The sequence below is a fragment of the Martes martes genome (assembly GCF_963455335.1).
Source record: "Martes martes genome assembly, chromosome: 11".
NCBI lineage: Eukaryota > Metazoa > Chordata > Mammalia > Carnivora > Mustelidae > Martes > Martes martes.
Window position 1 is genome coordinate 103,274,368 of NC_137899.1, and position 27,444 is coordinate 103,301,811.

The 27,444-nt window shown below is 38.5% G+C and overlaps 1 protein-coding gene across 10 annotated transcripts in view; it reads right to left on the minus strand.

Annotated features, from left to right (window-relative positions):
- The window catches only part of KMT2C (lysine methyltransferase 2C), a 273,727-nt gene that overhangs the window by 142,069 nt on the left and 104,214 nt on the right, over positions 1-27,444 (minus strand). For all 10 annotated transcript variants that reach the window (XM_080818342.1, XM_080818343.1, XM_080818351.1 and 7 more), the window contains 3 exons: positions 23,071-23,271; positions 19,653-19,801; positions 17,887-17,996 (listed from right to left, as the gene is read on the minus strand). In XM_080818342.1, coding sequence (XP_080674468.1) covers positions 17,887-17,996; positions 19,653-19,801; positions 23,071-23,271 — 460 coding nt within the window. The remainder of the gene's footprint in view (positions 1-17,886; positions 17,997-19,652; positions 19,802-23,070; positions 23,272-27,444) is intronic.

Genomic DNA, 27,444 nt, shown 5'->3' on the forward strand with positions numbered 1-27,444 from the left:
GTAGATACACATTTGTTAAATGTTGGCTGTGGCCGTAAGTGGTCTCAGTTGTTTTCCTTGGAGTGACAGGCTCACTGTATCCATTTTTGTAGAAATAGTTTTCAAATAAGCCTGATGAGTCATCATTTGTCAGTTTTTCTTCCAGTAAAAATTGTATTTCACAAAAAACGCTTTTTTACCTTACCAGTCAAATAACAAATGCGAACTTTGTTATTTATTAAAATGTGTCAATATTTAGGGTGCCTGGGTGGCTCAGTGGATTAAGCCGCTGCCTTCGGCTCAGGTCATGATCTCAGGGTCCTGGGATCGAGCCCCGCATCGGGCTCTCTGCTCAGCCGGGAGCCTGCTTCCCCCTCTCTCTCTGCCTGATTCTCTGCCTACTTGTGATCTCTCTCTGTGTCAAATAAATAAATAAAATCTTAAAAAAAAAAATGTGTCAATATTTAGAAAATCTGGATCACTCAATGAACCAATATTTTCCAAAATACCAATTAATAATGTTATAAAAGCATACATGAGTAAAAGAACCGCTGAAACTGCAAGATAATGGATTATAATATTAAAGAGTAAAGAAATGTTCATTGATAAGGCTTCAGATTCCATTTTGGACCGTATCTTGAAGAATCTAACTATTTGTCAAGATTTTGTGCGCTATTAACCAGAAATATTTATAATTATCTAAAGTGGCAATTAAAGTAAGTTTCCTTTTTCCTACTATGTATCTTTTTGTGGCTGGATTTTCTTCATGTATTTCAACCAAATTGGCATATTTGAACACAGAATGCAGAAGCAGATATGAGAATTCCACTGTCTTCTATGAAGGTAGACATCGATGTTTCAAAATGAGAGTATAAAGGTGTGCTGAGACCAAAAAGTTTGAGAACCTTACATCATAAAGATTTGTAAGTAAGAGTGAAACCACTCTGCTTCAGCTTAACTAGTTGTCATACTGTTTTCCCAAATGACTGTTGCAGTTTTCACTCTCCCTCACCAGGAGAGCATCATAGTTCCCACTGATCCAAACCCAGGCCAACACTGACTACACTCCGACTTCATTTGTGCGGTCTGACGGGAACGTATGGCTATCACAGGCCAGTTTCACTTTGCATTTCATGACTATGAATGGAACTGTACACCTTTTCATATCCTTACCAGGTATTTGGATTATATTTTTGTAAACAGCCTATTTAAATCATTCGCCCTTTTCTCTATGGGGTTGTCTGTTTTCTTACTATAGGTATTCTATGTATTCCAGGAATGACTCCATACTTGTTGCTTTACAGCCAATACTTTCTGCATCTAAAGACTTCCTTTGTAAACATATTCTCCTTGTTATCTTTACAAGACTTTATAATTTTATATGGAAATGCAAAGAACAAAAAAATAACTCAAGGACATTTTCCTTATTCCTTCTCTTGGTTTTCAGTGATTTGGTCTTATTTTCTAATATACCTGGCAATTTGACTTATCGTTGAATTTTTTTTAAAACTACAGAGATACCTGGAGACACTTGAATGATGCTATTTTCAACCAGAGAGGATTTACTTTTTTTCTTCAAACCAGCACTTAAGGCTAGAGAAGATCTCTTTAATTTAATCTGCACGCGAGCTGATCTGAAGCTAGTTTTGTGAAGACAGATCCCCCCCCACTTTTCCCTTATTCTGATAGTGTAGGTAGGAATCAGCAAACTTTTTCTTTTTTTTTTATTAATTTTTTAACTTTTTTATAAACGTACAATGTATTTTTGTCCCCAGGGGTACAGGTCTGTGAATCACCAGGTTTACACATTTCACAGCACTACACTCCCCAATGTCCATAGCCCCACCACCCTCTCCCGACCCCCCTCCCCCCAGCAACCCTCAGTCTATTTTTTGAGATTGGGTCTTTTATGATTTGTCTCCCTCCCGATCCCATCTTCTTTCATTTTTTCTTTTCCTACTCCCCAAACCCCCCATGTTGCATCTCCACTTCCTCATATCAGGGAGATGATATGATAGTTGTCTTTCTCCGATTGACTTATTTCACTAAGCATAATACCCTCTAGTTCCATCCAATCAGCAAACTTTTCCTAAAAAGGGCCAGATAGTAAATATTTTAGGGACATCTTTGTGGAACAAGAGGTAAAATCAAGGATATTATGTGAGTACTAATCTACCAAGAGAGAAAATAAATTTTCACAAAAATTTTGTAACTACTGTTATTATTCAAAATATGTTACAACCAGAATGCTGGATGGCTCAGTCAGATAAGCATCCAACTCTTAATTTCAGCTCAGGTTGTGATTTCAGGGTCATGGGATCAAACCGTGTTGGGCTCCACTCTTGACGCAGAGTCTGCTTGGGATTCTCTCTCTCTGACCCCCCCCCCATTTATATACTCTCCAAACAAACAAACAAACAAACAGATAAATAAAATCTTTTTTTTTTAAATATGGAATATGTTAACAATTGAACATGGTTTTTTGTTTTTTTGGGGGGGTAATATAGGCTGCTCATGAAAAGAATGGAATTTGGAAGGAGGATAACATTTTACTCAATTGGAGTTCAAAGCTACTCTTTTCTATCAAAACTGATAGTAAAATGTTCATCTATTCATTATGAGATACAATGAAATTTTACATATCAATCTTTGAAAAAATCTCTTCACACAGAGGTACTGCCAAATACTGATATCAAGACAGAAGCATATAATTTTATCTGAACATACTCATCTTTGAAAAGCATTTATAAAATTTTATTAAAATCTTTTGATCTTTGCTTTTAGCATACCATTATATTGCAGAATAATCACTTTCAATTAAAGGAAAGGTTGAAGCTCCTCAATTACATAGTTAAATGGATTTCAAAATTTGAAAATTTCCTTCCTCAAGGTCCAAAAACTGCAACTGAACTGTAGTTGGAACTTAGAAAACATTTCCATATCAAATTTATGTGGGAATGGAGATGCTCCTTTTTATTTTAAATTGTGATGGCATGAGAAAGTGTATAAAGCAGCTTGACATTATTTCTGATTCGAACAACACTAACTGCTGTAGAGTAACTCTGCCACTGCTAAAATGATCGAACTGCTGCACAGTAGGGTAGCTCAGTACTTTCAGCTTCTGCTTTTTCTTCATTTTTTTTTAAGATTTTATTTATTTATTTGAGAGAGAGAGAGAACGAGTGCGTGCACAAGCAGGCAGAGGCAGAGAGAGAAGCAGACTCCCCGCTGAGCAAGGAGCCCAATGCAGGACTCGATCCCAGGACCCTGGGATCATGACCTGAGCCGCAGGCAGAGGCTTAACCCACTGAGCCACCCAGGCATCTCAGTACTTTCAGCTTCTATTTCTAACAAAAATTCCTAGAATTGAGATGTTGATATCCACAAGAGCAAATGAAATTCACTACTAACACCATTAGTTTAAAAAACCAGAACAGATGAAATGTTTTCTGCAAAGTATGTGCTGATGAATAAATACAATGAATACACATAGGCTTTTAAACACCATTATGTTTTAAGAAGCTTATGAATTTGTCCAACTAAATAAACCCTTTTTCTGGTCCATACTTATTTTACCACTGTTAAAACATCCTAGCAGATTCCACTTCAGGTTATACTGAATTAGTTTTTTCTCCACTTCTTTGAAAATATTTTGTCTGTAATTGTTTCCTGCAGACAATTCACAAAACCTAACTCTTCAGTGACTTCAAACTCAGCATCAACCTCTAGAATAAACAACTGAATGGTACGGCAATATCTACTGACACATTAACAGTCAAGGAAAACCACTAGAAATCGTTTGACTCATTTTTAAAATAACTATTGATATTGCTCTTAATGTCCTCAACTTTTAAAACTATTCTTGCTCAAAGGCTAAGTTTATTTTCTGTGCACACATTTCTTTGACCCCTGTAGTCAGACATGATTTAATTAACTCATCTTGGATAAATGGCTTTCTGTGCTTGGCTAACAAATGACCCAGTAAGAAACTAACTTTTAGTCTCATTTTCATTTTTCACTTGTGTGAAGAAATAGACCATTTTAGTTTACTACTCTTTTCTGATCATCATCTTCCTGTGAGTTTGGAATACTGTGTTGAGTGCTCAGTCTGATAACCTTGGCATATATAGTATTCTTTTCCCCAGCTATAGTGTCCCAGCATAATAAATATAATGGTTTGCCATCTAATTTGGTCACAACAGAATTTATTCCATTATGCCTGAAAAGCAGTACATATGAAGCCTACTTTTCTTCTTCTCTTTTTTTAACACACTAAGTATGCACCAGTACTAAAAGAAATTAATAAGATGGTGGGACAATACATGTGTCAATCAAACACTGATGAGTTGTAATTGTGGCACTGTGATTCAAAGCATGCCCACAGCAGTGCAAAGCATGTGTGGTCTCTGCAGCAACAACTCAATTCTGTCAATGTAACGCAAGAAAAGCCACAGGTAATATGCAAATTAATGAGTGCAGCTTTGGTTCCAATAAAACTTTATCTACAAAGACAAAACTCTGAATTTCAGATGATTTTCATGTGTTATAAAAGATAGTCTTTGAATTTATTAACTATTTAAAAATGTAAAAACTGGGGCACCTGGGTGACTCAGTCAGTTAAACGTCTCTTTTTTGTTTTTGTTTTTTAAGATTTTTATTTATTTGAGGGGGGGGATAGAGAGCTATAGCAAGAGAGAGCACAAGCGTGGGGGAGAGGGAGAAGCAGGTTCCCCACTGGGCAGGGAGCCTGACGATGTGGAGCTTGACTGCAGGACCCTGGGATAACGCCCTGGGCCAAAGGCAGATGCTTAACCGACTGAGCCACCCAGGTGCCCCAAGCATCTGACTCTTGATCAAAGCTCAGATCTTGATCTCAAGGTCGTGATTAGGCTCCACACTGGAGGTAGAGCCTAACTAAAAAATAATAATAAATAAAAAGTAAAAACTATCTTGGCTTGTGAGCCTTATAAACACAGATGGTGGACTGGATTTGATCCACAGGCCATAATCTGCTAACCTGTGATGCAACCTTCAGCATCCCAAATGGAAGTCTACAGTATTAATGGTGCCTAAATCCTATTTTTGTCTCCCTAACTTTAATAGACTACCAGAATCTCCTCTTAGTTTTCCAGCCTCTCAACTGGTCTTTTACCAACTGGATAAATGCCTCAAGGGGAAAAGGAAAGTTGACATCAGGCTGACCTCAAGGCTTAATCCTTCCCTCTGGGCTCTCATTCCCTCAAGTCCTCATCTCTCTGACAGTCCTCTAATGCCTTTAAATATTCCTTTGAAAAAATATTTTATCCAACTCCTCTAGTTGTTCTCAGTGGAAGAGCTAATCTAATACAAGTTTCTCTGTTATACAGTAATTTTTGCTCTACCAGATACTGAAAGTTATTAGAAAACTATAGTAACCATGGTGGTGTGATATTATCACTAGGGCATATAAATATGCAAATGAATTAAAACAGAGAGCTTAGGGACAATCCACACATACACTGAACACGCGCTAGATGACAGAAGTTATCTTTCAAATATGTGGAAGGAAAAAAAGCGATTTCAAGAGATAATATACTAACAACTGGCTCCCCATATGTGAGAAAAGGACACTCTACTCCTATAGGACACAATACATAAAAATCAAAAATACCTAAATGTTGGGGAAGAACTACAAAAATGAACTTCTGAAATACACTTTCAAGGACACATTAGAAATTACTGTAAGCATTTTAATTTTTGAAATAAATAATCAAAGTTCAAAATTCAAAACTTTCTAAGGGGTATAAAATGGAAAGTGGCCCTGTACAGGCCACACAGGAGAAATTCCATAAAGCCAAAGTATTTTACCAGTTTCCTATGTAGCCTTCAAAAGATATTTTGTGTTTATGTAAGTCTGGGTTATTTTCCACCCCCACACCAAAGGGGCTCTTCATTGTATCGAAGAATAACACTCACCTTATCAGAAAGATAAACTCAGTTCTTTAAATCAAACTTAATTAAAGCTAAAAAAAAATTTTTTTTAAAGAAATTGTGACTTTTACTGAGAAAAAAACTAAGGCCAAGGACATCTTCATTGAATGGGCCTTTCAAATTTTGTTTTACCAAACAGGCTTAACAAACTCTCAATTTTAAAAAAAACAGAAATTTCCAATTTCCTCTTAGCTCTACCCAACTTAATTCCTTAAAAAAAAAAAAATTAAGGGGGTACCTGGGAGGCTCAGTCAGTTAAGCATCTGCCTTCAGCGCAGGTCATGATCCCAGGGTCCTGGGATCGAGCCCGCATTGGCCTCCCTGCTCTGTAAGAAGCCTGCTTCTCCCTCTGCCTTTGGCTCCCCCGCTTGTGCTCTCTGTCAAATAAATAAATAAAATCTTAAAAAAAAAATTAAAGAATCACGTTGCCAAGTTATAAGGAAATAAATACATCAGTTTTTAGGTATAAGTATATGTAAGATCATTCTAAGTTCAAATCTTGGATTTTTTTTTTTTTTTTTGCTGTATCCATACTTTGTACTTAATATTCTTTTTTTTTTTTGTACTTAGTATTCTAACAAAATCATCCCCAATAGATCTTTGATGTCTTCCTTATAGCCTTACATTTTAGTCTAATGAGATAATTTAATTTCTTAATACGCAAAATGAAGAAACCAGGTAGAGACAGGTAGCATAACTTGGTGAAGACGTCACAAGACTTTATCTAACAATGTCAGATAGAATGAGAAGTCAAGGTTCCTGATTCTTACCCATTAAATATAATAATTGTGTTTTACTTAGAAAATATTATAATACAGAAAACACACTTGAAATCATTGGCCATATGTCCTTAAATATATTAATACGGACTCAGCAATTCCTAGTAAACTCCCTCTAACTTTTATGCTATGTCACATGCATGTTCATGGGACATTTTAATCTAAACACTTACCAGAGGGTCCAATCTTGCACATTCTTTTCTTCTCTTGTTTAGCAGTTTGCTTTGCTGTCACTACTAGTTAGGAAAACTACCTATGATCCCAACCCTGACACTTAGTCCCAAAGATGTTTCGTGGAGTTTAAGGCTCGGCCCAGTCAAAACAAAACTCCTGATTCTCCCACATTCTCAGGCTTGAAACTAGAGACATTTGCAACTCCTCTTTCATCAAATACAACTCGCTCTATCCCAACAGCATTCGGTCTTTACATTTCACACAGTATACCTAAAATCAGAACTTACATTCGTTGACCTTAAATTACAACAGTAATCCTGAACATTTTTGTCTTCATGTAGACCTCTCCAATTTAACTACAAAAGGCTAGGGGGGTAAGATCTGCTAAACTTGCTCTTCTTCTCTAAAAACTTCATTAATGGGGCTCCTGGGTGGCTCAGTTGGTTAAGCAACTGCCTTCGGCTCAGGTCATGATCCTGGAGTCCCGGGATCGAGTCCCGCACTGGGCTCCCTGCTCCATGGGGAGTCTGCTCTCCCTCTGACTTTCTCCCCTCTCATGCTTCCTCACACTCTCTCTCTCAAATAAATAAATAAAATCTTTTTAAAAATAAATAAATAAATAAAATAAAAACTTCATTACTGCAATTCTTCAACTTGGCATGCCAAACTAAGGACATTTTCCATTCCCATTTCCCATTAATTCCTCACTCTACTTATTTATTCTCCAGTCATTTTCATATATGTGACATTCTTCCAGAGTCCACACGTCCCTAAACTCTGCTCAAGATGACCCGGGGGCGCCCTGGTGGCTCAGTCGGTTAAGTATTTGCCTTCAGCTCAGGTCATGATCTCAGGATCCTGGGACTGAGCCCCATGTCAGGCTCCCAGCTCAGCAGGGATCTGCTTCCCCCTTCCCTTCTGTCCCTGCCCTCTGCTGATGCTTCCTCTCTCTCTCAAATAAATAAGATCTTGGAAAAAAAAAAAAAAAAGATGACCTTTTGTCTAAATTCTACTGGGTAAACTTACCCATCCTCCAAGCAGTACCATTTTAATCTTTCCTCCTTTTAAAATATTATCAGGTTCCCTCAGTCAAAATGTCTCTAATAGTAGACACTGTTAGTTAACTACAAAACATCCATTCCATCTTCTTCCTTCCTAAGGATCTCTTTTGTTCAGATATCCACTCTCCCTTAAGCAGCAGTGTACTTCAGAGGAAACGGCACCATCCATGGTCCCAAAGGAAAATCATGGTTTAATCAAATGGTGGTTATCCCAACACTTACTGATTACTGATTTAAGATGAAAACATGGGAGGTAAACTAACTAATGAAATGTTAGAAGAAATCTGCTAGAGTAGAGGAAAATATATATAAAAAGGGTTTTCATTAAAATAATAATTAAGAAAATGTGGGGGGTCCCATGCCCCACCACCCCAAGCTCTGAATGTTATCATGAATGTATGATACATAAGGTTCCTGCCCACTCTCCTCGGACCATGAGAAGAACGGGAACATGGAAGAATCCAATAGACTGTGGAGGCACAATGCAAAGATAGTAAGAACCTGGCAACTTGGCATCACAATGCCACTGAACTTACCTATGACCCTAAGTCTTGACTTCTTACTGTGAAAAAACCAGCACCCAGCAAGGTAGAATTCATAAAGCCTGGCATCCAAATAAAAATCACCAGGTACAAAAAGAAGCAAAACCTCATAGTCTAAACTGAAAATAATCAATCAAAATGGTGGCTCAGAACTAACCCAGATGTTAAAATTACAAGATGCCATTAGAGCACCTGGGTGGCTCAGTGGGTTAAAGCCTCTGCCTTTGGCTCAGGTCATGATCTCAGGGTCCTGGGATCCTGGCTGCCTCTAGCCTACCTGTGATCTCTTTCTCTCTCTCTGTCTCTCTCTCTCTCTCTGTGTCAAATAAGTAAATAAATAAATCTTTTTTTTAATAAAATAAAATAGTTCCATACGTGTATTCCATATGTTCAAAAAGCTAAACAGAGATACAGAAGATATAAAAAGACTCAAATCAAACAAGATAAAAATAACATCTGATGTGAAAATTACACTGGATATGATTAACAGATCAGAAATTACAGAAGAAAAGATTAGTGAAATTGAAGGGAAAACCCCAGAAACTAAAATGAAACATAGAGGAAAAAAATATTTTTAAAAATGGGGGAAAATGGGGGGGGGGATGGGCATTAGTAAGCAATGGGAAAACTTCAAATGGCCTAATATTAAGGTAACTGGAGTCCCCAAGAGAGGGAAGACGGGGGAACAGAAGAAATATTTGAAGAAATAATTGGCAAAAACTTTCTAACCATAATGAGAATGATTAACTCACAGATTCAAGAAATTCAACAAGCTGTTGCCAACCACAAGAAACATTACACAAAGGCATAACATAATCAAATTGTCCAAAAGTGGTGACACAATATTAAGTGTACACAGATAAAAAGACACTTACAGAGGAACAAAGATAAGGATAATACCAGACAGCTCATAAGAAACAGTGGCATGACATCTTTAAAGTAATGGGGGAGGGGAGTCAAATTCTATACCTGCCGGAAACATGTTTCAGATATGAAGGTAAGATAAAAGCACTCTGGAATATAACTACTGAAGGACTCCATCACCTACAGTCCTGCACTGCAAGAAATGTTAAAGGATGTCTTCAGACACAAAGAGAATGATAGCAGGTGAAAATATGGAGCTACACAAAGCAATGGAGAACACCAGAACTGGTAACAAAAGGGGTGACTCTATTTATAATTTTTTTTATTACTTAAGTCTCTTTCAGACATACCTGACAACTTAACCAAAATAACATTATCTTGGGTGCCTGGGTGGTGCAGTCAGTTGTGCATCCACTCAGCTCAGGTTGTGATCTGAGGGTCAAGAGATCAATCCCCATGTCGGGCTCTAGGCTCAGTGCAGAGTCTACTTGAGACTTTCTCTTCCGCTCCTTCCGCCCCTCCCCACCATGTGCTTGTGCTCTCTCTCTCTCAAATAAATAAAAATCTTTTAAAAAGTAACAATACCTTATGGCATTTATAACACATGTAAAGGCTGAATGCATGACAGCAACAGCACAAATTCTAGGAGAGGAAAAATGGAAGGGAAAAAAAGGACATCTTTATATATGAAGTTATAATATCACTGGAAGGTAGACTGATAATAAAAGATGTATACTATAAAACCTAAAGCAACCAATAAAATGACAAAACAGTCCAAAAAGGAAATAAGATGGAATCATTAAAAAAAAAATCAATCCAAAAGAGAATGCAAGAAAAGGAAACAAAGAACAGACAGAAAAAAAAGGATTTTTTAAAAAAAGGAAAACTTAATCACATTAAATGTACATGTCCTAAATACTCCCATTACAAAAGCAGAAACTGCCAGGTTAGATTTTAAAAAGCAAAACCAATGTCTGCAAAAAAACATACACTAAATAGAAAGACACAAAGAGTTAAAATAAAAGGACGGACTAAGATACACCATGCTTACACTAGTCAAAAGAAAGCTGCCATGGATACATTAATAGAGACAAAGCAGAGTTCAGAAGTAAACACAGGATTTTTCTGTTAGAGTCAAAAGTATCCTTACAAGTATCTTTCCTCTGATCGAAGTTACCAAGTTCTATATAACCACTAGAGCACTTATCCCAGCCTCCCTACGATAGGGACTATTCAGTGACATGTACCTACAGCAGTCCTGAGGACAGAAATATTACAGTTGCTACACAATACAATTTTAGTTCTGTTGCAGCAGGCTACTCTCCTTAGAAAGGCCTGTCTACTGTCTACACAGCTGGTCCCCAGGAACATGAATTTTGGGAGGGTTGCCATGGCTCCCTCAGTGACAAGAATTTACTGTGCCTATCCTATCTGTGCAAACATGACCTTCCTTCTGGTAAGCGCTAGGCAAAGGGTACCTATGTGATTAGCCACCAGCAAAGACCTTGAGCTTCTCATATTGCTGCATTTTCACTGCAAAGAGAAGAGGGTGCTCTGTGCAACCCCTCTCAGGAGGCTGAGCACCTAAGGAAGGCTATACATGAATTCCTCCAGACCCCGTCAGTACTTTTTTTCCACTGAGATTCTTCCATTATATATCCTCACCGTATCACGGCAGTAAATCTTAGCCACAATTACAACTTCACAGTGAGCGCCATTCGTCTGTCTCGTGAGTCTCCAATGTGAAGGCATTCTCAAGGACCCCCGCAGACACAAAATTCAGATCTGTGAATGCTTGCCCTTCCTCTTAAAAAACTATAGGGTAAAAAGAAGAATATATAACTTGATGGTTTCTTTACACTTACATTACTAGGATTACATAAAAAATAACAGTATTGGACATCACTGTTGATAAAACAGGTGCCTGCGAATCACCTCACATAAAGACGCAGTGCGATAGTTAAATCATCCTACAGAAACTGACTCCCAGCTGCTCACAGACACGTACGGAGAGATTTTCTCCATATTCTGTTTTAAAAAATTTTTTTTTAACAAAATTACATTTACATTACATTGCTTATCTACATTCTCAATGTATACTGCCACCCACCTTATGATAGAGAAGCTATTTTTGTTCTTTTGCAGTCTACAAAAAGAACCAAAAACATAAAAAACTTACAACTCTTCTCACAGAACTAGGCTGGTTTTTTGTAAGACACCTGGCACAAAATCAGTATAATACAATGAGATTTTAATATGGGGTTGTGGCAGGAGGTGGGTGGAAAAAAACATAAAAAATAATCAATTCTAAGTAGGGAGATAATATAAGTAATTTTTAATGTTTTGTTTATAGAGTAATAGCCTGAGCAGAACTAGTCAAAGGAACAGAAATGCATGTTGGAGCTTCACTGGTAATATCTTTGGGACGGGGCCTGGGTGGCTCAGTGGGTTAAGCCTCTGCCTTCAGCTCAGGTCACGGTCTCAGGGTCCTGGGATCAAGCCCCAAATCGGGCTCTCTACTCAGCAGGGAGCCTGCTTCCTCCTCCCTCTCTCTCTCTGCCTGCCTCTCTGCCTACTTGTGATCTCTGTCAAATAAATAAATAAAATCTTTATATATATATATCTTTTGGAGGCAATGAGCAGAGTGCAGGAAAAAGTGCAGGGGGCTTCTGGTAAATAAATGACCAAACATCTGTAGCATGCAGAATTAAACTACTCCATCAGTAATATCCAAATTATCCAGATTTCCAAGATGTTAGTAGCACCTCCAGGGCTCCAAAGAGGAAACACCATTACCTTTCCTGAAACAGAGGTTCACAGTATAGCATATTCTTCAATTTAGAAAATTGAAAACAATCTGAAGGAAGTTCCAGAAAAACTGAACAGCTTGATAAAGACTGCCATTTAAAAACTGAGAAAATCATTAGGGACTCAGAGCTTAGCTCAGTCCCTGTCTGTCCTCTCCACCTTCTTGAATAAAATAATTCAGAAAGAAAATAAATAAAAACCAAAAAATTATCTTTTTTTAATCTTTTTTTTTAAATTTTTATTTATTTATTTGACAGACCGAGATCACAAGCAGGCAGAGAGGCAGGCAGAGAGAGAGGAGGAAGCAGGCTCCCTGCTGAGCAGATAGCCTGATGTGGGGCTCGATCCCAGGACCCTGAGATCATGACCTAAGCCCAAGGCAGAGGCTTAAGTCACTGAGCCACCCAGGTGCCCTTTTAAATCTTTTTTAATGTATAGATTAAATATGTTAATTTTTAAAGAGGACTAATAATTTTTTTCTAAGATTTTATTTATTTATTTGACAGACAGAGATCACAAGTAGGCAAAGAGGCAGGAAGAGAGAGAGGAGGGGAAGCAGGCTCCCTGCCGAGCAGACAGCTGATGCGGGGCCCGATCCCAGGACCCTGAGATCATGACCTGAGCCGAAGGCAGAGGCTTTAACCCCCTGAGCCACCCAGGCGCCCCTAAATAGGAATAATAATATTAATTAAACCAGAATCTCTCAACCTCAGCACTACAGGCTCTCTTTGCCACGGCAGGCTGGCCAGGATGCGGCTGGGTGCGGGCAGCAACCACCAGGGGCCAGTAGCACTTCCCTCTCCACTCAGCTAACCAGCGCTCACCTGCAGACTTCATTCATGCAGACATTTATCCAATCAATGACTGGATTGTGTTCCAGGTGCTTTGCTAAGCACCAGAGATAAAACGATAAACTAGAACAGATCTCATCGATGCGCTCATGGTGCTTACATCCTAGTGGGGGCAACTGAAATTAATAACAGACTCACACCAACGCAGTCAATTTACAACTGCTGGTGAAGTGTCACAGAGCAGAGACACAGACTCCAGTGAGAATGTACAGTAAGGGTGCAGGCTCAAGCGCTTCTTATTAAGAGATGTGGACAATCAAGAGGTTTGCAGAGCACCACACCCTCCCACTGGCCTCTGTATCTTGTTCTCTGCATCTGACAGGTTTACTTCACTGTCTGCTGGGAGTTAAAAACAAATGATTCTAACAAAAGTTAAGATCTAAACAGATGTAGTTTTCAATCCCAACCAAAATTATCAAAATTCAGCTAGTAAATTTTCACCTTCCATAATCAAAAAGTATTAATTTTTTTATTTTTAATAAACGAGTTTGAAACATACTAAAACTTTTCAGAATATTTTAAAGAGAACACAAAATTCCATGTCCAAAATTTTTTTACAAATGTGAGAATTTTTGCTTTTACAAACTTTCATTGTTTGTAAAACACAATAAAATATCAAACAGAAATAGTTCCAGACATCCATTTTCAAAATGCTCAACCCCCAGCACATTTCTTTGAAAAGTCATTACATTCTCACTGCTGAAATGTCACCTTTACCTTGAAGAGGCAGATGAAATGTTTATTTTCTTTGAGGTAGTATCATAATACATTCAGCCACATCATCAAAATAAAGGTCAACAAATTTAGAACACCTGTCTTTTGGTAAAATAAAAATATATTCCAAGTGCAATAGCACTTCTACATAGTTTGCCCCTAGAGAACATTCTGAGTTGGCAGCGCAAGGATCTGCATTGCCACTGCCCATCACCCCGCGTCACTTGAGTAGAACTGTAAAGCTTTACTCTACTGCAGAGGCTTCTTTTTTGACAATTATGTATTCATACACTTTTATAAAGTTAACTACTTTAGTGATCTCCGTTAACACTCCGGCACTTTGGATCTTTCCTGTAACTGTAAGTGATTCATGAATGATCTCTGGTGCTATTCATTTAGGCTACAAATAATTATTGAGGAATGATCCTTGGCTATATCACTCTAGTAATGAAGGGAGGAGAACAAGTTCATTAAGTAAATATGTACTATGTTAAATGGCAACAAGGACAAAGGACAAAGGAGAAAACCACAGAGCAGGGATGTTATTTGAGAATGAGACCCTTGAAACTTGCAACAGGGAGCTGAGGAAAGCCCTCTTGAGGGAAGAGGCAACTCTTCAATAAATTCCTAGAGGACATGAGGGAGCGAGTCGTCACATATCTGAGAAGAATCTTCAACAGAGAGGGAACTGGAAGTGCCAAGGCCCTGAGGAAGATACGTCTGGGGCATCTGAGGAAGGTGAAGGAGGCTGGTATGGCTGAGGGAAGCAAATGGGGGCAGAGGACAGTGAGTGAGGGACATCTTAGAAGTACTCGTGAGGGGGGTGAAGATCACAGAGAGCCCGGTCAGGTAGTGAGCACTGGCTTTTTTTTCTCTTTCTCTGAATGAAACAGGAAATCCGTAGTGAAGTGTGGTAGGTAGAGGAGTGATATGACCTGACTTAACGCTATTCATTCATTTGTTCATTCATTCATTCGTTTGTTCATTCATTCATATCGGTATGGACTCATGTGTACTTATTTTATTCTGTGAACGAAAACCCAATACTGTATTTTTTTGTGTGGCTCAAATTATTCCAGCTCTTAGGAGCTCCTTCAGGTTGGCTCCTGTGCTTTGAACAAGTCTTCCTGTTTTTGAGTACTTGCTTACTTTCTTGCACCTCGAGCTGTATTTTCCCAGTACCATGAACTACTTCTCAAGGAACCCGGTTCCTTTTATCGGTGAATAGTGGTTAGAAACCAAGATCTGAGCACCAGGTGTGCTCACTGCTAGCGGGGGTCACTCTGTCTAGGCCTTCACAGAGGACAGAACTAGGAATTATACGTAACCATACTGCCTCATGCACACACACACCTCACATCTGTATTTCTGTATCTGTCTACATAAATATTAAGAACCATGAGTTTATACTGGTGCTTCTGATTCCGTTTCAACACCACAAAATTCATTTTACCCTTTCCTTTTTTGCAGCTCCTTTCTCCAACATGGAAAAACCTCGTTCTCATTATCAACCACATATCTACTTATTTGTTCACTCACGGTATACACATAAAGCGGCTTCAGAACTGCAAACCCATACCCTTGCGAGAAACTCAGGTACTCACTGGACTACAGCGCACGCGCGCTGCGCTTTCTTCTTCAGCAGTTCCAGCTCGCCTGCCAGGATACTGTCCGCCAGTTACTCAGGTTAGCTCGTCTTCCCTATGCCCTTAGTGTGAATTCTGGTATTCCTTTACGAACTCCCCTGTGTCCTAGATAGTTCTAATTGCTTATTTAGGGGGTATGTGAAACATTTCTACGGTCCTAAGAGTCAGAGGAGCTATACAAAGAGAGAGAGCTGCGAGTGTCTGGCACACCTCACCCCGGCTACATCAGCCCCATTCCCATTTCCTTTCCACCTCTTTCCCACCCACCTGCCATAGGTAACCAATCTCTTCAGTTTCCTGTTTATCCCTCCTGTATTTCTTTTCCAAAATGACCAGAGGCATGTGTATTTGCTTATATTTTATCCTTTCTTACATAAAACACATCGTAAGTGGTCTTTTACACTTTCTTTCACTTAAAAATACAAGTTGGAACCGACTTCACATCATTTCATAGAGATACTCCTCACGGTATTTGTAGACACACAATATGCCGCCGTATGAACAGTACCACAGTTTATTCGACCATTCTATCATGGGTGGCCACTTAGGTTGTTCCCAATATTTTCCAAGTTAAACCATGCTGCAATTATTAACTTGTAATAGCACAAGTATTTTGCATTACTGGAGGCATATTTTCAGGACAGAATCCTAGAAAGGTCAAAACATGTGGTTTTTAAGTACCACCAGATTATTCTCCAGAAGATTTATGTCAATTTGCATCCTATCAGCAAGGTGTAAGAGCGCCTATCTCCCCACAGACTTAGCAACAAATGTGCTGTTATGGGTTTGAATTTCTGCCAGTGAGACAGACTCTCCTGAGGGACAAGCAAGTGAGAAAAGTTCTATCCTGTGCCTATCTGATAATGGAGAAAAACCAAAAGACAGGAAAAAAAACCCAACTATAGAAATGGCAAAAGACTACTGACGTCACCGCGCGAAGATGTGATGGTCTGACAATGCGCCACCAGCCCCCCGGGGCATCCCACACGGTCTGCGCAGCCTCCTCCATCTGCATTCCACTGCTCCCGCCCACTCCACGCTACTGGCTCCATAAAGAGACAAGACTGCAGGCCTCCCATGGCCCTTGATTCCTCCGCCAGCAACAGGGCACAGACTTCATCTCTAAATCCCATTTAAATATTTATCAGGAAGTATCTAAGACACAAAGATGGCATCTTTTATCCAAGAAGGACAGGGGGAAGCAAGCTAGATTCTAACAACTGTCTTAGCGAACAGAGCTAGGAAACGTGTATACATACTGACTCACACTTACATACATCTGTATTTCTGTATCTGTATAAATATTAAAAACCAGTTTACACCGATTCTTCCAATTCCAATCCAACACCACAAAGTTCATTTTAGCCTCTGTTCACTGACTTTCCTATAATATTTTTCACTTCCACAAAATAATCCAACACTACTTCTGAAGTAGTCTGTGACAAAAAGAGTGCCCACTGATCTGTCACAGTCTTGATCTGGCCATCTAAGCTTGTCCAGACCGAGAACTTACTATTCTGCACTATACTGTTCACAATCTGATGACATAAGCATTTCAGTGTACTGTCACATTTCTAAAACAAGCACTCTAATTTGACTAAGCTTGAGGTGGGAGTTACTCATCCATGTAATTTTAGGTCATTTCAATCATCTGAGTAGCTAATATTATACTAATTGAATAATTAATTGAATATCTAAGTCCTTGTCTCGACAACACTTTTGAGAGTTTTACCTGTTCTCTATCTGCTAAAGCCCACATAATTTCTATGATCAAAATTTCATTTTTAACATTCCTTTGGGAAGGCTGCTTCATTTCTCCCTAATTTAACAGTCAAAAGTCCAAGAGAATCTGTGGGCAGCAAAGCAATTTCACTTCATAGGGTTTGTTTCCTTTATAGATGGATGGTAAGTGTTGCATTTATTGTGCTCATTTCAAAATCACATGAAAATCGCAGTGAAAACTTGAAAAGACAGTAAACTGTGTACATGATACTACTTTGGGATGGACCAAAAAGGCGAACTGAACTGCTAACTTGACTATAAAGAAATATCTGGATCAATTTTTATTTTTTTTTTTTTTTTTTTTCTGGATCAATTTTTAAAATAGCAAACAGAGCTAATGCACATCGTGGACTAAAGACCTGTCAAATGTTATCTCTTCATGTCACATCTTCATCGAATTGTTCTCTCTTAAAGAGTAACCACATAGGTATATAAATACAGTTAGGAATTCTCATTTCTAAAATTTTTAATTTCTAATTTAAATGTAAAATATTTTTAAAAATGTAAAATATTTGTTGAGATTAACATTAATTGCACAGCCTAAATATTCTAGTGGTGTGTACAAATGACTCTCGGATATAAAATTAAAAATTCCTATTTTAAGGGTTTTTACATTAATCATTTAATAAACAATTCTTGCCAAGTGAACCTTTATGTTGACTAGAGTAAATGTTACAAAACTGTGGCTTAATTAAATATTTGTTACTTCTACTTACTTCTGTGCTCCCTGAGACAACAGCTTTGTCCACGTTCAGTAACGACAGTTCCTCCATCTGGCACACTCCCAGTGACCACTCCACACAACGGTGATGAGCCCAACAAGTGCCTAAAATGGTTGAAGTGAAAAGAAGCAAATGAATAAACACGAAGCTAATAAGACGTAAACCCCCCAAACCAACCCTGACATGCCTACACACAAAGGCACCCTGTTATCTGTGATCACACTAAAGCAGTCAGCCCTTCCCAAATGTATCACCTGGGAACTTTTTAGAAATGCAAAATACTGTGGGACGCCTGGGTGGCTCAGTGGGTGAAGCCTCTGCCTTCGGCTTGGGTCATGATCCCAGGGTCCTGGGATCAAGCCCCTCATCGGGCTCTCTGCTCAGCAGGGAGCCTGCTTCCTCTACTCTCTCTGCCCGCCTTTCTGCCTACTTCCGTCTACTTGTGATTTCTCTGTCAAATAAATACATAAATAAATATCTTTAAAAAAAAAAAAAAAGAAATGCAAAATACTGGAGCACCTGGGTAGTTCAGTTGGTTAAGTATCCGACTCTTGATTTTGGCTCAAGTCATGATCTTAGGGTCCCAGGATGGAGCCCCACATCAGGCTCTGTGCTCAGCGGGGAGTGTGCATTAAGATTCTCTCTCTCCCTCTTCTTCTGTCCCTTCCCCCACTCTCTCTACCAAATAAATATATAAATCTTTAAAAAAAAATTTTAAAAAGGAAGTGCAAAATATATCAGAACCAAGACCCAGTGAATGAAAACCTCTTGCAGTGGTGCCAGAAATCTGTGTTTTAACAAGCCCTCTAGGTGATTCTGATGCACACAAGTTTGAAGGAGTGATTGTTTCAACAAAAAATGAGTTCTTAGTCATTTTATTTAAATATTACTGTAAGATATTTTATTTGGTATCTTTGCAAAAAATATAAGGGACATTATATAACACTTTATCACAAAGAGAATGGATGGCAAATAAGCTACACATTTACCTCCCTTCTGCTTCATCCCACACCACCAGCCCACATCAATCACTGAAAACAGGTCAGTCTTTAAATGCTCTATCACACAACACTTGAACCATCATCAATCAATAAGCAGTTCAACTGAAATTAACTCAAAATCCCAAAAGCACCATATCATGAGTATGGGTTACTATACTGTTATAATAAGATGCCCACGTGGCTAACATTTATTGTCTTTCATCCTGCATTAAATAGACCCAGACACCCAACTTCCCCAACTTCTCACAGTTCCTTTTAAAATTTTCTTTCCTCAGGGCGCCTGGGTGGCTCACTGGGTTAAAGTCTCTGCCTTCGGCTCAGGTCATGATCCCAGGGTTCTGGGATCGAGCCCCACGTTGGACTCTCTGCTCAGCGGGGAGCCTGCTTCCCTCTCTCTCTCTGCCTGCCTCTCTGCCTACTTGTGATCTCTGTCAAATATATAAATAAAATCTTTTTTTAAAAAAATTTCTTTCCTGAATTATCAGATCTCCATGGCCGTGTTGTCCACATAAGAATAAATACAAAGATTTATAAAAGTATCCAGCCCAGCACTGGCCCAGTGCAGATGCTAAATAAATTAGGTACGCATAATTAGACAATTTATTTTACCTAAGGAAGCTTACTTAAACAATGACATTTTTTACAATATGATTGTAAATATTTCTAGATGAAAGGTTATTTACTATTAAGTTGATAATTCACTAAAATTAAAATGTCTACAGAATCAAGAGACAGTTATCACTGAAGACCAGCTCCCACCTGTAGGATCAAATAAGGCTTGGATATCGATAGCATCTGGAAGGCCAACCAGACTGAGTTCATCCCACAATTTACCAGCCTGATCATCTGAAGCGGTCTGTGTGCTTACACTTACACAAGATACTATATTCTGCAGAGAAGATCGTTCTCTGGAAAAATAAAATAAAACAAAACAGATGTGAAAGGGGTAACAAGTCGATAATTATTTTGTTTACAACAACTTTAATATAACATATTACCAAATCAATTTTAATTAGGCATAAACTGACATAAAACAACTTTTAGACTACAACTGTTATTATTCATAGTGTAATATAAAACTGGGTTGCTGTATTTTGTCATGTAAGAAACAACTAAAAAAAAAAGTATCCAAATCCATAAGTAAGTGTTAAAAATTACAGTTACAAGTTTATTTTGCCATTTTATAATTTTTTTAATGACACTCTAATATTCTAATCAGGAACTATATTTTATCACATAAAATAAACATTCCCTTCAGCCTCACTTAAATGCTCACGAAACATAACTTGACCAGAAATTGTAATTTGCTTTATCGTGAGGGCGAGCACAACACAGCTGGCAGTTAATATAATGTAGAGAAAGGTCACTTCCCGGGAATGAGAACCCACTACCAAGTGTGAAGAGGGAGGCGGTGGGAGGAGAACGTGTCGAACGTGTCGAACGTGTCGGCGGGGGCGCTCTTACGGGCCCCTCCACACGACAGCTGGTCTGCGGCTGACGCTGCAAGTGCTCTCTAGTAAGTGACACTTCACCTCGCAAGTCAGAAGTAAAATGCAAAAACCAAACAGCTACTAGTGGCGTGGGGAATAAAGAAGATAATGTAACAGCAAAAACAGCAGTATAGAAATGAACACTAGAGAAAGCACACAACACAAGGGCTATCTCAGACTTTCAAAGCCTTCAAAGTTCAGCTATTAATGGAGATCATTAAGTAAACAAGACTACTTTAAGTAGTCTTAAGATCATTAAGTAAACAGACTACTATTGTCTTTAAACAGCAAATATGGGAAATCAGGTAACTGGAACTAAAACTCTAATCTTCTCCTGATATCATAGTATTTAACCTGATCATAATTCTGGATTAAGTCACTATTGAATATAGATCGTAACTCACTGCACTTCTGTATGCTGGATATTTATCATGATTCCTATTAAGAGAAAATCAGCACAATGACCAGGGTACTAAACTTTTTTATACCTGGAATCACTGAAAGAAAAAAAGTATTAACATATTTCAATAAGTACATTTAAATATCAAACCATACGAAAATAACCAGTATTTTGTTCAGCATTAGAAATGTATAGACTCACTTTTTTTAAAAGTTTAGCATGCTATTCTAACTTTAAATTCTCATTTTTATAAATGCCCCCAGCAGAGTGAGAACAAACTCTTTCCTATAAATACCTCCATTCCTACAAATAGATTCTTCATTACTAATCAGCGTTCTTTTATTAGAAGGGGAAAAAAGACTAACAGCTCATCTATAAAGATTGATGTATTGTTCTAAGATATTTCCTTTATACCAGTATTTGATGGGGGAGACGGGTATAAAAACTAATGCAATGACTAACCAGTCTATTACTAACCAATTCCTAACCACCAGCTTAATCAAATTTCACCTTCAGGTTTTGCAACCAGTTTTTATGTATATACCGTATCAGTAAGACACTGATGTCAACCCTAAGGATGACAGCAGCCCAACTTAGCAAAGACCATTAGGAAAAGACAGCTGAAATACATACTCCCAAAATTTAAGTCTAAAACAAAAGAGAAAAAGAATCTCCAATTACATATTCTTAAAATTTAATGTCACCAAGAGAGAAAAATTCTTTTTACAACCTCCTTTTCATATTAAAAACAAAAACAAGTTTATTTGGTTTCTATTTATCAGGAATATATTTTATAACTATTTAAAATCATTACCAAATTAAATTGTTTACCCCTAAATGAATTCCAAATCTTATAAATGTGTTTTTTTCCTAACATCCATTAACTGTCTTGTTATCATTACTTAATACATCGGTAAACACTAAGTGTATGTAAGGACTAAACCAAAGTTTTCAACTAAAAATTAACTCAGCTTATAAAATAAGTCAACGAAGTCCAACTGTATTTCCCAGAATAGTGTTTATATAATTGCCGTTATTCAAGACAGAACACGAGGATAGGAGATATTAGCTGGTCCAGTCCATTAGATCTGCTAATTACTGATGGATACTGGAAGTTTGCTAGACTTCTGATGTATTTCATTAGGATGTGAGCACCTGACTGATAACAAAAAGAAAAGCTCTTCTATATGATCTAGCTCTGGTCTTCTAAACAGCAAGACCCTCAATGTGGTGCTTCTAAACTTCCTTAAGCTGTTCCACCTTAAATTTTTTAAAAAGACTTTCTTTCTTGTTATTGTTTCATTTCCTACTTCAGGGCTTCAAGGCACTGGCAGGAGTCCAAAAGAAGGAGCCAATCAAATAAGTACAACACAACAATACTTTAGTACTTAAATCTGGATAAAAGCCAGATAAGCACTTGGATGATTACATCATCACCCTCAAGGGGCAGAGCTGGTTAGCCTTCCAAGCTAAATTAATTTTACACTTTCTCATCGACTACAAAAGTTCTATTCCCTCAACTACCAGAGCCAAAGCCACATATTAAGATGGCCTTTAAACAAAACTCAGCAACATCTAAAAAAAATTTTTGACTCCAAAATTAAACATATTAGAGAGAAGTTTCAGGTAACTATCATGTTGATGAACACAGACACACATATATAGTTATACAAATACCTTAGTAAATCCTTATTTCATCAAAAAAGAAGAGTTTCTTCAACTTTAGAAAGGAAAATCGGAGCATGTAATTACTTAGAAAGTTAACCTTATTTAAGTTAACAGTTTATAGGATAGTTAACAGATAGGAAAGTTAACAGTTTATAGGATAGCTCAATATTCTCTGAACCATAAAAATAACTGAATAACAAATTAAGAACATGGGTAGAGAAAACCATCTTGGTTTTGTCATTGTGTTAGGTTACATTCTTACAAAAAATCAAAAACTTACTCAAAGGAGGAAAGAAAGGCTTCACTGATCTGTTTCACCTTCTTTCCATAAACTCCTTTCTAGGTTAATGTTATGTTCCTTAAAGTTTTTTTTTTAAACATTAACTTTTGCGATCACACTGATTTTAATATACAATTAACACACTTTTTTTTTTACACAAGAGATTTTGAGGAAAGGAGTGTTTTATGAGGGATTTTAATGGTGAGGCATAAAGCACTCTACGAATGGGGAAAAACATGAGAAATGATTCAGTAACAACCCCATTTATATATTCCCTGAGATGAAAATGAATTATAGACAGCCTTACTGCATTCCAAGCATTTATTCAAAGTTGCTTACTTTCTCTGTCCTCTTTGTTTTCGTGGTGCTGAGTTTTGTATTTTCTCACAGGTTCCATTGCTGTTGTCATCAACGTCCTTCTTGTTAGAAGGCTGGCTTTTCCATGGCAAGATAAACCCAGGCGTTACTCTAAATTGCTTTAAGTCTCCTTGTCCTAAGGAACTTTTTTCACCACAGTAACAAAAAGCACAGAGCTGTTCACTGGTCAAAATGAAAAGAAAAACAGAATGTGAAAGTAGTTTTATCCAACTATTTTTAAAGTGACAGACTATAGATACTTGTGCTTTAAAATTAAATATTACAACTTTTGTGCGAGGTAAGCTTGAGTACATATAGGCCATAAGAACAATTAAGTTTAATAATCAATTACACATTTGCAATTCATGGCATGACTTTTTAAAGTAGCAGACCCCACAGAATCAAAAAACTTTACCTTGTACTTAGAAAAACAATTTTATTTTCATCTAATTTTAAAAAATGGAAGTAATAAAGAAAGTAAGGCTGAGGCTAGGAAAGAGGGATGGGTTTAATGCCACTGGGCGACATTTGGGTTCTGGAAAACCTGTGGTTTTCAATTTTTTTTTTAAGCACTTGACAGACCACTCTTTATGCATGACATAGTTACGAAACACACAGGAACAAACACAGAGACATGAAAGCATAGATTTAAGTGCTTGCTGGAGTAAGTAGTCCGAGATGAGGGGTGTGTGAGAAAGAGTTCAACAGAGGGGAAGAGGGTAAGTAGGTAGGGCACAGGCGATTGTAGAGCAGGGAAACTATTGCCTGTGATGCACTGCGATGGCAAATGCACAATCAGGCATTTGTCAAGACTCAGAGAACTACATAACACAAAGAACGAGCCCTAATGTAAACTATGGTGTTTAGTTAATAATAACATACCAATACTACTAGTTCATCGATTGTAACAAACATACCACATTAAGGCACAGTGCTAATAAGGGGGAAACTCAGGGAAGGAGGGCAAGCTGAGAATAGGAACTCCTGTACCCTCTGCTCAATTTTTTGAAAACCTGAATTTATTCTAAGCAATAATATCTACTAACTACAATAAAATTAAACAAGTTAAAAGACAAAAACAATATATGCTTATGGAACAGATGTTTAATAAGGGACCTCAGAAAGAACAGAATTAGAAGGTCTGCTCCTTGAAAGGGGAACCCTCTCACACTGTTGGTGGGAAGGCAAGCTGGTGCAGCCACTCTGGTAAACAGCATGGAGGTTCCTCAAAAACTTAAAAATAGAGCTACCCCATGACCCCGCACTCACACTCCTGGGTATTTACACAAAGAATACAAAAACACTAACTCAAAGAGACACATGCACTCCCTACTTTTACTGCAGCATTATTTACAACAGCGAAGACATGGACGCAGCCAAGTGTCTGTCGACTGACAAATGGATAAATAAGATGTGGTGTATATACAATTCCCATTTTATATATATCAGCCATAAAAACAATGAGATCTCGCCATTTGCAACAACGTGAGGTGGAGCGAGAGAGAATTCTGCTAAGCGAAATAAGTCAGAGAAAGACAAACACCGTATGATTTCACTCACATGGAACTGTGTTGATTGGGGGGCCTTTTTGTTTTTTAAAAATCACATACATCTTTGACTTTTTATTATGGATATTTTTGAACAAAGACACAAAAGTAGAACAGTTAATAAATGCTCATGAACCCATCCTTCAGCTTTACCTGTCAGAAGTACTTTGTTTTTCTCATCTTATCTATCACCCCTTATTTCATTTTGGATGGAGTATTTTATTTTATTCAAGTTATTATTTAAATTCCAGTTAATAAAAGTGCAATATTAGTTAGAGTGCAATATTAGTTAGGGAGCGCTCATCAAGACAAGTGCCCTCCCTACAACCCCATCACCTATTTCATCCAGCCCCCACACACACCTCCCCTGGGGAACCCTCACTTTGTTCTCTAGAGTTAAGAGTCTGTTTTGTGGTTTGTGTCACTCTTTTTCTTTTCACTTTGCTGATATGTGGAATTTAAGAAACAAAACAGAAGAACATGGAAGAAAGCAGCAAACCAGAAAACAAATTCTCAACTACAGAGAGGGGAGACGGGGGAAACAGGTGATGGGGATGAAGGAGGGCACCTGTAGTGATGAGCACTGGGTGATGTATGCGTGTGATGAATCACTAAACTGTACAACTGAAACTGAATTATGTTGTATTTTAATGAACGGGAACTTAAATAAAAATTTTTTAAAATACCAGAATAAAGAAAAACAGTATTTCTTAACTTTAAAAAAATTACATTTCACTCATTATGGATTTTTCTACATTGATTTTAAATTTTTTTAAAATACTGTTTTAGGGGCCTCTCAGGTGGCTCAGTCAGTCAAGCATCTGACTCTTGATTTCAGCTCAGGTCATGACCTCAGGGTTGTGCCCTGCTTTGGGCTCCGCACTCAGAGAGGAGTCGACTTGAGACTCTCTCTCTCCCTCTGTCCCTCCCGTACTCTCTCAAATAAATAAAATCTTTAAAAAAAGAAATTATTTTAGGGGCACCTGGGTGGCTCAGTGGGTTAAGCCTCTGCCTTCGGCTCGGGTCATGATCCCAGGGTCCTGGGATCGAGCCCCACATCGGGCTCTCTGCTCAGCAGGGAGCCTGCTTCTCCCTTCCTATCTGCCTGCCTCTCTGCCTACTTGTGATTTCTCTCTCTGTCAAATAAAAAATAAAATAATTTTAAAAAAAAAGAAATTATTTTAAAGTATACTTTTTAAAAAAGATTTTATTTATTCATTTCAGAGAGAGAGAGAGAGAGAGAGAGAGCATAAGCAGCGGGAGAGGCAGAGGGAGATGCAGACTCCTGCTGAGCTGGGAGCCCGACATGGGGCTTGATCCCAGGACTCTGAGATCATGACCCAAGCCGAAGGCAGACACTTACCTGACTGAGTCACCGAGGTGTCCCTTGAAGTATTGACAGTAAGTATCTTCACCTTCAATGTCATAGCCAAAACCATCACTCAAATGTGACAGTGATTAAAAGTAATCCCAGGCTTGTAAGAGCACAGGAATTTTGCCACACAACAGATCCACAATGAAAATAATTTTAAGTAAGTACTCAAATCACTAAAGAATTGGGAAAGGTTTCAAGAGATGGAAGAAGTAAAGACAGTCATCTAGACATCTCAGACCAGTTTATTAACTTTATATATGGGACAAAGGAAATTTCTGTCTTCACTTTGGGTACAGAAAGCTGCAAAGAGCACCGCTCCCACCCTCAGAGCAAAATCTCGCCAGACAATCTGCAAGTTCACTTTCCTTGAACACATCAGATTGCAGAAGTCACAGGGCAACCAATTCACCTCCAACTGAAGGAGAGGCACTCCCAGAAAGAGATGACACACAAGCATTTGCTTCATCTGGGGAAGAGGCCACGGTATGTCATGTAAGCAACATAAGAAGAATCCAGTGAAAAATTTTAACCAAGTGCTAAAGTCCAAGCGTGAGATAGTGTGAGAATACAGAGTATCTGGGACCCACAGACACCACTCCCCTCATCATCTCTCTGTGTACCACTCCAGATGCCCACGCACAGCACTGGGAGCATGGCGACAGGTCTGCACAATGTGCTGGTCATGACACAAAGCCTGGGGAGCGGGAACAGCAGCAGTATGGGGAAGGCACAGAGGGAACAAAAGCCTTAGGCTTGTGAGAGAAGGACAGGAAAAATCACCACCTGCGACGGCGAAGACCAAGTGCAGACGGAGGAATAGTGAGGGGTCAAGGGGGCTTTAACCCTAGAGGAGAAGCAAGACTGTGCCCTGGCCTCGGGCCGTCACAGGGCTCCCACCGCTGGCGTAACGGCGGGGTCACTGAGAACACACAACCCTGGAAACCACAAGGCACAGTGCCTTTCTAAGAGCGAAGCTGAATCGGACCGAGAAATGGCCTGTTACCCCATGCTCTGACAGCGACCCTCACACATCACCCGTGAGGATGCAGAACGGCAGAACCGCACACGGAACACGCTTTGGCACTTTTCCAATTACCTTTCTCCCAGCCTAGTATTTACCCAAGTGAAATAAAAACCCTATCTTCGCACCAAAACCTGTGAGTGAATATTTATACCAACCATATTCATCACTGCCCCAAACTGGAAACTGCCCAAATATTCCTGAAGTAGAAAACGGATAAACTGCGGCAGGAGCCTCCATCAAACCGAGTCCTGTTCAGCAGTAAAGAGGAGGCGCACTGATGCACACACTAACGCAGATGAGCAGAAAGGCCAGAGCGTAAAAACGGCATTAGCTAAGTAAAAAAGGAGAGAGTCGAGAACACATACTCTACAATTCCATTTCGCTGTTATTGCAAAAGCAAAACAACAGGG